The sequence below is a fragment of the Sus scrofa genome, chromosome 6, assembly GCF_054392235.1.
Source record: "Sus scrofa isolate SSC_HxYL_T2T_F1_AM1 chromosome 6, Sscrofa_HxYL_maternal_Yorkshire_Landrace_v2.0, whole genome shotgun sequence".
In the NCBI taxonomy this organism is placed as follows: Eukaryota; Metazoa; Chordata; class Mammalia; order Artiodactyla; family Suidae; genus Sus; species Sus scrofa.
Window position 1 is genome coordinate 87,440,254 of NC_139388.1, and position 9,970 is coordinate 87,450,223.

At 43.6% G+C, this 9,970-nt stretch overlaps 1 protein-coding gene across 1 annotated transcript in view; it reads left to right on the plus strand.

Annotated features, from left to right (window-relative positions):
- Positions 1-9,741, plus strand: part of MACO1 (macoilin 1) — a gene marked incomplete at its 3' end in the record, with an annotated part of 61,925 nt that extends 52,184 nt beyond the window's left edge. The window contains 3 exon segments of the mRNA NM_001038646.1: positions 1,400-1,520; positions 3,607-3,781; positions 9,237-9,741. Of these exon segments, the coding sequence (NP_001033735.1) occupies positions 1,400-1,520; positions 3,607-3,781; positions 9,237-9,439 (499 nt within the window).
- Positions 9,742-9,970: the final 229 nt, after the last annotated feature.

Below are 9,970 nucleotides of genomic sequence, written 5' to 3' on the forward strand. Positions count from 1 at the left end.
TGCTATACAGCTGAATCTCATTGCTAATCCATTCCAGATGCAATAGTTTGCATCTACTAACTCCTGACTCGAAGTCCCTCCCACTCCCTCCCCTCCCGCTTGGCAACAAGTCTGTCCTCCATGTTCATGAATTTCTTTTCTGTAGAGAGGTTCATTTATAGGCCATAGATTAGATTCTAGATATAAGTGATATCATATGGTATTTGTCTTTCTCTTTCTGACTTTTCTTAGTATGAAAGTCTCTAGTTCTATCCATGTTGCTGCAAATGGCATTATTTTGTTCTTTGTTATGGCTGAGTAGTATTCCATTGTGTATGTGTACCACATCTCTTTCTTTCTTTCTTTCTCTCTTTCTTTCTTTCTTTCTTTCTTTCTTTCTTTTTTTGTCTTTTTGCCTTATCTAGAGGCGCTCCTGCGGCACATGGAGGTTCCCAGGGTAGGGGTCTAATCAGAGCTGTTGCTGCTGGCCTACGCCACAGCCACAGCAACGCAGGATCCAAGCCACATCTGTGACCTACACCACAGCTCATGGCAATGCCAGATCCTTAACCCACTGAGCAAGGCCAGGGATCAAACCCACAACCTCATGGTTCCTAGTCAGATTCATTAACCACTGAGCCACAACAGGAACTCTTGTACCACATCTTCTCAATAATTATTTTAGATCACCTTTTTTTTTTTTTTTTTTTTTTTTTTTGCTTTTCCTAGGGCCGCTTCTGCGGCATATGGAGGTTCCCAGGCTAGGGGTCTAATCGGAGCTGTAGCCACCAGCCTACACCAGAGCCACAGCAATTCGGGATCCGAGCCGCATCTGCGACTTACACCACAGCTCACAGTAACACCGGATCCTTAACCCACTGGTCAAGGGCAGGGATAGAACCTGCAACCTCATGGTTCCTAATCAGATTTGTTAACCACTGTGCCACGACAGGAACTCCTGTACCACATCTTCTTAATAATTATTTTAGATCACTTTTAAAATTATCAAAAAACTGGGGAGTTCCCATTGTGGCTCAGTGGGTTAAAAACCCAGCATAGTCTCTGTGAGGATGTGAGTTCGATCCCTGGCCTTGCTCAGTGGGTTAAGGATCCAGTGTTGCTGCAAGCTGTGTCATAGGTTGAAGATGCGACTTGGACCTGGTATTGCTGTGGCAGTGGTGTAGGCCTACAGCTGCAGCTCCAGTTCAGCCCCTAGCCCGGGAACTTCCATATGCTACAGGTGCAGCCATAAAAAGGAAAAAAAGAAAAAAAAGGATGATCAAAGAACAAAATGAGCAGGCTGTGCCACAAGCTAAAAGGTGACTGACTCTGTGAGAGTATAAGAAAAACATCAATCCTACAATATAAGTAAACCTGTAATCTTTTAAATCCCCTTTTCCCTTCTCTTCTTTTTCAAAAGGGGAGAGTGCACCGAAACCTTACGGAATCGGATCAGAGAATTAGAAGCAGAGGGCAAAAAGCTCACGATGGACATGAAGGTGAAAGAAGACCAGATCAGAGAACTAGAACTGAAAGTCCAGGTAAAGGGAGAATAGCAGACTTCATCGCACTTGAATTCCTCTTCCATCTTAGGTTTGCACTCGGTGCTTCAGTGTGGAGATGCTGCCTCCAAATCTCATTGCTGAAAATCTCTGCATGAAAAAAGCTCTCATCTTGTCTCACTCAAGTCATATTTAATTTTGCTAGATTCTAAGACAAGCCAGAAATGTTGCTGGTCCTTGACGTTTTATACCAGAATTTGACTTACTGTAGATTTATTGCAGTTTTTCAGGTTATAGGTCAGATTAGTGTCCTTTGGAACTTATATGCCCCTTCTTAGCCCTGAGCCTCTGTCTGTCACCAGGGAATTGATCATTCTGGATGGCTCTGAGCCTTTTAGATGGCCACTCTGGGCAGTGTGTGGTGAGGAAAGCTGCCAGTTTTAGAGGCTGTATGTCCTTTTGTTGGCTCTTCAAAGGGACATTTAAAACTGATGTCATATGTTGTAAAGTTACAACAATTGGAATCATATGGAATCCATAAGAAATCAATGGCAGGTCAGTGGAGTAGAATAGATGGCCCAGAGATAAAGCCTCAAGTGTGCAGTGAAGGTGGCATCAGAAATGGACAAAACAGCAAGGGTTAGTAAAAGGCTTGGTAATAGCTAGATAATAAGAAAAAATAAAATAAAACTAGATGTTCATCTCATACCACACAAAATGATATTCTAGATGAAGAGTTGAATGCAGGAAAAAACAGGAAAAAAAAATTCTGTTTTAAATCATATAAGTAAAAAATAAATAAATAAATAAATTGGGGGTCGATATTGCAATAAATATTATAAATAAGTAATTAATGTTCTCAATATGTAAATAGCTAATAAAGAGTGCTAAGAAAAGCTCAGATTTACAGAAAAATAGGCAAAGAATATGAATAATTCACAGAAGAAATATAAATGACTTAACGTAGAAATATATCCTCATCGATCACCAAAGACAGATTAAAATTAGATATCATTTACCTTCTGTGCAATTAGCAAGGAATTTTTAAATGGTAATATCAACCTGGGTGAGGATGCAGTGGCCTAGTCCTCTTGTGTTGCTGATGGAAGTGTAACTTTCTAGAAAAGGTCATGTGTTTTTAAAAATATTTCCCTCAGACTCCAGCCTAAGGTAAATATTTAAAAATATCACCAGTGGTTGATATACAAAGATGTTCATCATAGTGGTATATAAATGCAGAAAATACTGAAAATAGTGTGAGATTAACAATGTGAGATTTGCTTAATAAATTATATTACACATATAATTATATATGTGCAGGATTATATAACCAATACAAATTGCATATGCAAAGAACTGTTGAGATACATAAGTTTTTTAGAAAAATAGTACGTACTGTGTGATTTCCTTTATGCTAAAAGATACACGTATGCTTTAAAAAAAAAACTAAAAGAAAATAAATCAGTTTTTGCAGCATTGAAATTTTGGGTGATTTTTATTTTCTTCTTTGAACTTTTATATATTTTTTAATTCACTATAATAAGTTTGGCTATAATAGCTGATTTTTTTTTTTTTTTTTTTTTGGCTACACTCACAGCACGTGGAAGTCCCAGGCCAGGGTCAAATCTGTGCCACAGGTGTGGCAATGCTGGATCCTTAACTTGCTGCGCCATGAGGAAACTTCTTAGCTGATGTTTTAAGTGGGCTTGTTTTACCAGTGTGCCCTGTCAAAATACTTAACACTTTTGCAATTTTTAGTGCAGGTTGAGAGTAAAGTTTTGGCAAATTTGACTACAGCATTATGGCAACATTTGCAATTGGCAACCAGGAAAAAGTTCTTTGTGGTTCTGAATTAGGATTGTAAGAAAGTCTTTTATTTGGAGACAGATTCTACTGTTATCTAGAAACAGCCTGCACAGTCAAGAGCTTTTGTATGTGCACATTACTGTGTAAATACATTTGCACTCCCTCTAAGCGGTGAGGGCTAAACTCATGAAACACCAAGATTCTGTGTTCTCGGGATCAGGTCAATAATAGTGGGATTTTATTTGTGATTTCAGGCTAATTTGTAGGCATCCATGCCAAAACTGTTTTTGTAACATTGCTCCTTTGATGCTGTCGATAGGAGCTTCGGAAGTATAAGGAAAATGAGAAGGACACCGAGGTGTTAATGTCAGCCCTCTCAGCCATGCAGGATAAAACACAGCACCTGGAGAACAGCCTGAGCGCAGAGACACGAATCAAGCTGGACCTGTTCTCTGCACTGGGGGACGCAAAGCGACAGCTGGAGATTGCCCAAGGTAGGAGAGCAGTGGGCCCAGGTCAGGCGGCGTGGGTGAGAATGCCCAGTGCCCGGAGCGCAGAGCCCCTTTAGAGCTCAAACCAAAGTTTCGGTTTTCTCTTCAAGTGCCTTGATAAGTGCCTACCATGGACACTGGGAATCATTACATTAATTCATTCTGCAGACATATTTTGAGATGAGACCATATCAAATGCAGGGCACACAGAGAAGGGGATGAGTCTCTGTGCTCAAGGAGCTCAGAGTGTTGTTGAAGAAATAAATAGAGAACTGCAGTCACCAAAAGTTGCTGATGTAACAGGATGTCTGGGGGCTATAGGAACATAAAGAGGCAGAGACTAAGCCAGTCTGGGGGTGGTCAGAGAGGGCCACTTCTCTGGGGAGCTGATGTTTGAGCTGGGTCTTGAATGAGGAGAAGACGGTTAACCCAGTGAAGAAGTCCTGGGGGTGAGGGGTAGAGAGGCATCTAAACAGAAGAAACACCTCAGGTAAGGCCAGGGAAGCTAGGAGGGCCTGATGTGTGCAGAGGGGCAGCTGGCTCTGCTTGGCTGGAGTGAAGGTTGCAGATGAGGGAGTGGTGGGAGGAGAGTCTGGAGAGCAGGCCATTCACTCAGCAGATATTACTGAGATCTGCTGTGTGCCAGGCACTATGAGGAGACAGACAGTAATAAGCAAATATGTAATATGTGATGGGTGCAGTGAAGAAACAAAGCAGTGATGAGGCAGTGTGTGTGTGTGTGTGTGTGTGTGTGTGTGTGTGTGTAAGTATGTAGGGCTGCTGGTTTGACATGGAGGACATGGAAGATTCTTTGATAGGTAGCATTTGACCGAGACTGAGGGGAAGTGAGAGTGAGAGCCATGTGAGTCTCTTAGGGGGAAGCACCAGTCGGAGAGAGCATGCGTGGTGGCCTGTGGGGCTTCGGCCTCGGTGATGGGGAGAGTTGTCAGCAGGAGCCACCTTCTGCCAAACTTTGCAACCCATGGAAGGAATGTTGGACTTGATTCTGAGTGCTGTGGAATGCTTTGGGAGGTTTCTGAACAGAGGCCTGACATGACGTGATGAAAAGAAATTGAGATTTTGTTCAAGAAATTGATAAGCCACCAATAGATTACTGAAAAAAATTTTAAGCAGTTGACTTAGTAGAAGGAAACTATTTCACACTTAGTATTCACACTTACTCTTTGTAAATCTTTATACTAGAAGGCAAAGGGGAGACAAAGATGAATAAGACATGGTCTAGTTGGGGGTCCACTGAGGTGGTAGTGTTCAAATTTTTGGGCTTAGGGACCCGGACCCCTTTGCACTCTTAAAATTATTGAGAACCCCAAGGAGGTGTTTTTCAAGTGGATTATACCTAGCAGTATTTACCTATTAGAAATTAAAACCTAAAACATTTATTAATTCATTCAAAGATAACATAATAAACATATTACTTGTTAATGTAAGTAACAGGGAGTTCCCGTCGTGGCGCAGTGGTTAACGAAGCCGACTAGGAACCATGAGATTGCGGGTTCAGTCCCTGCCCTTGCTCAGTGAGTTAACGACCCGGCGTTGCCATGAGCTGCGGTGTAGGTTGCAGACGTGACTCGGATCCTGAGTTGCTGTGGCTCTGGCGTAGGCCGGTGGCTACAGCTCCAATTAGACCCCTAGCCTGGGAACCTCCATATGCCGTGGGAGTGGCCCAAGAAATAGCAAAAAGACAAAAAAAAAAAAAAAGAAAGAAAAAAATGTAAATAACACTTTTATGAAAAATAGCTATTTCTCAAAACAAAAATTTAGTGAGAAAAGTATTGTTTTACATATATAGCAAATCTCTCTTATTTCTGGCTCCATTTCTACATTCAGTCTGTTGTAATTTCACTTGCCATATTGCTTCTGGAAGACTCCACTTGCACTTGTGAAGGAATGAGCATGAAGAAAACAGATAATATCTTAGTATTTACATGAGGTCAGCGTGGACCCTATGAGAAGTACTGCCCTGGGGAAAGCCATACAGCAAGGCCTGCTGCCGCTAGATAAGAGGCAGATGGCTTGGAAGGGAGGGGCCGTCGAGTGGACTTTGAAGGATGAATTCTGAGAGCAGAGATGGCAGAGCACGTCGTTACCTGAGGAAACGGTGTCAGTGAAGGAAAGAAGGAGCTGAGAGTGTCCGGGTGAGCAGTCCAGTGACCTCAGACTGTGGAAGAAGAGAGTAGCAGATGAAGAGGCCCGTGGGTGAAGCCGTGCTGGAGGACGTGTCCCTGGAGTTTCGGGAGGAAGCGGGTACTGTGTGCTGGCAGGGCTGCTGGGACCACAGAAGGAGAGCAGAACAGATGAAAGGAATGAGAAGAAAGAATGAGTTTGGTTTGGGATGTTTTGATCTGGAGTTGTCTCCCAGACACTGGGCTGAAAGATCTTCATCAGTCAGTGGGAATTTGGGGCCTAAACCCCAGAGAGGGGGTCCAAACCCCTGGGGTGGCAGAGCAAGAAGATGAGGGTTGAGAATCAGGCTTACTAATCGGTGGACTCAAGGAAAGGCATTTAAAAAGAGGAGTCCTGGGAATCCTGCGTTAAATCCAAACTTGTGACCTTGCACTGTTTTTTTTGCCTGCCTGGCTCACCTCCCTGAGCAGTGGGTACCCTCTCTCTGCTCATCCCGGTTTACTTGGACTTGCACATGTGGAAGAGGTTGCCTCCCAGAGTGAAGCAGCATCTGGCCTCAGAGTAGCTGAGGGGAGCTCAACTTCCCAGCACAGATTGTGTATGCTTCATTGCTGGCCCAGGAAATTCTTGTAAAACGGTGAAGAAGCAAAGAGAAATGTCTTTTCCAAAGCTCTGGGAGTGTTTGCACGTTACTGATTAAAGCAGTCAAACTTAAATCTGCGTGGAAGAAAAGATACAGTGGCTCATAGATCAGATGTCGTTCGGTATTTTATTCATCTGAGGCAAATTTCTTCAAAGGGAGGGAGGATACTTGCTGCTTACCTGAAGCCCAGGGGACATGAAGGAAGCCAAGGGAGCAGCTCCCTTCTACTGCTCTTTACTGCCGCCTTCCCCCTACTTCCCGCCACTGTCACGCTCATGCTTGGAATATTCTGATAAGAACCCAACTTTGTAATTTAAATCAAACCCCTTGTTGGTTTTCTCCTTCCTACTTTTTATGTCATTTGATTCATCCTGGCTCCAAAACTTTCATCTCTACTGTATCATTTTTTAAAATATGCTGCCACACGCTCTTACGTTTCAAGTATGTTACCATCTTCTGTAGGACTCAAAGTGAGTGCAACTCAAATACAACCCCTTTCTTTCTTCAGTACTTACATTTCTGAAGGCTACTCCTGAGTGTTCTTCCCCTAGTAGACAAGGGGGTGTCAAAGTGTGATGGAAATGAGGGCTTTGGAACAAAGTGTTTCTGGGCTTAAATCCCCCTCTACCTCTTAATAACTGAGCGACTTTGGGCGAGTTACATGACTTTCAGGGCCTCAGCTTTCTACTTGGCTGGGCGCTAGGGCCATAGCAAAGGGAAAAAGGAGACACAGTCTGTGCCCCAGGGAGCTCATGGTCCAGTGGAGATATGGAGGACACATCAGCACCTAAATGAATAGTCCCAGGGGACAGAAGAATGCAAATTCGGGGTTCCCAATATGGCTCAGTAGTAACAACCCCAGCTAGTATCCATGAGGATGCGGGTTCAATCCCTGACCTTGCTCAGTGGGTTAAGGACCTGGTGTTGCCAAGAGCTGTGGTGTGGGTCGCAGATATGGCTCAAATCTTGTATTGATGTGGCTGTGGCATAGGCTGGCAGCTGCAGCTTCAATTCGACCCCTAGCCTGAGAACTTCCATATGCCGCAGGTGCAGCCCTGAAAAAAGGCAAAAAAAGAAGAAGAATGTAAACCCTGCCGCCAGACTGTGTAGTTGTTGTTTTTCTTTTGGGGCTGCCCCATAGCATATGGAGTTCCCCGGCCAGGGATTAGATCTGAGCTACACCTACACTGCAGCTGCAGCAGTGCCAGATCCTTTAAGCCACTGTGCTGGGCCAAGATCGAACCTGTGTCCTGGTGCTGCAGAGACACCACTGATCCCGTTGTGCCATAGCAGGAACTCCAAATTGTGTAGTTTTGACTCCTGGCTCTGTGACTCAATTTCTCTGTGCCTCATTTTCCTCATCTATAAAATGGATGATGTTAATAATTCCCACCTTATAGGTTGTTGTGATAAATAAATGAGTTAGTCTGTACAAACACTTAGAACAGTGCCGGGCACATATGTGTTAGCTGCTGTGATTATTATCATTATTACAAAGAATAAACTGACGCAAAGGAAAGCTTAGTTGAGGATCGAGGAGTTGCAGGCTGGGGTAGCATCTGATCTAGATGGAAAGATCAGGGAGTTCCCGTTGTGGTGCAGTGGAAATGAATCCAACTAGTATCCATGAGGGTGTGGGGTCGATCCCTGGCCTCGCTCAGTGGGTCGGGGATCCAGTGTTGCTATGGCTGTGACATAGGCTAGCAGTTAGAGCTCTAAATCGACCCCTAGCTTGGGATCTTCCATATGCTGTGAGGCAGCAAAGAAAGGAAGGAAGGAAGATCGCTTGATCGATCAGTCAATCGATCAGGGAAAGCTTTGTGAGGAAGTAGAAACAAATCTCATGAGTTCATGGCACAGAGAGTGGGAGAAGCACAGAAAGGAAGGCAGCCCTGAGGCAGGCAGGAGTTGGTTGCATTCCTTGGTCTGACACTCAGAGATAGTCCTTCCTACTAGAAAAATATTCTAGCTCAAGAGATGGAGCCATAGTTCAAAAGCAGCACCTGCTTAGGCTGCCCTGGTGGCTGCCGAGCTCAAAGCATGGTGCCTGGAGATGGAGCTCTTTGCTTTATCACACCTGCATGAACAGAATCCCTGTTCACCTGTATACCATGGCCCACAGGCCGGATCTGCCACCTGTTCTTGTACCACCTATGGGCTAAGAATGGTTTTACATTTTTCTATGATTTAGAAAACAGCAGAGCACAACAAAGACAGTTTATAGTTCATAGTGCTTAAAATATTTGCTATTTGGCTCATTCCTGGAAAAATGTGTCTCCTCTTACAAACCATCAAAGCCAAAACCAAGAAGTTCTTGTCATGTCTCAGAGAAAACGAAGCTGACTAATATCCATGAAGACACAGGTTCCATCCCTGGCCTCACTCATTGGTTTAAGGATCCCACATTGCTGTGAGCTGTGGTGTAGGTTGCAGACACGGTTCAGATCTGGTGTTGCTGTGGCTATGGCTGTGGCTGGCAGTTACAGCTCCAGTTCTACCCCTAGTCTGGGAACTTCCATATGCCAAGGGTGCAGCCCTAAAAAGACCAAAAAAAAAAAAAAAAAAGCTGGAGCCAAATCCATTTGGGATTGTGGGATTGATTGGCCCAGGAGGGCATTGTGTGGGGGGAGCCTTCCCTTCTCACTAAATGGATGGTCTTTGATCTTCCAGGACAAATTCTTCAGAAGGACCAGGAAATCAAGGACCTCAAACAGAAGATAGCCGAAGTCATGGCCGTCATGCCCAGCATAACGTACAGTGCTGCCACCAGCCCCCTGAGCCCTGTTTCCCCCCACTACTCTTCCAAATTTGTGGAGACCAGCCCCTCTGGACTTGATCCCAATGCCTCTGTTTACCAGCCCCTGAAGAAATGAAGGCCAGCAGTGTGTTTTGTCCAACCATTGGGTTTTCAGAAGGCATCTCAAAGGAGCGTCTCTGGCAGTCAAGATAAAAAAAGTTTATATTGTATTTTGTGGGACTGTATATGTTGTCGTTTTTTAAAAGGGGGGAAAGATAACATCCAAGTCCGATTAGAACTGCCCATCAGTTTTTCTTGTAAATTTTTAGAAGACCTCACAGAACTTTGCAGTTTATTTTTTTCGGCCAATACATTAAAACCATTCTTGGATTTCCAGTAGCCAATTTTGCCTTTTATGTATTCTTACAGTTTCCTCTTGAAGAAAAAAAAAAGCAGAGTTTTTGCTTCTCAACCCTTTATTTTTGTTCTGTTTTGTTTTATTCTTAAATCAGCAAGCAAAACCTGTACATTGGATTCACATGGGATGATAATGAAAACTTTTAGTTTTTAGTGTGAAAAGGTTAAATAATCTAACACAGCTTTGATCTTACAGCTGCATTAAAGAAGATGATTATTGATATTGCAGGAAACAAAAATTGATTACCCC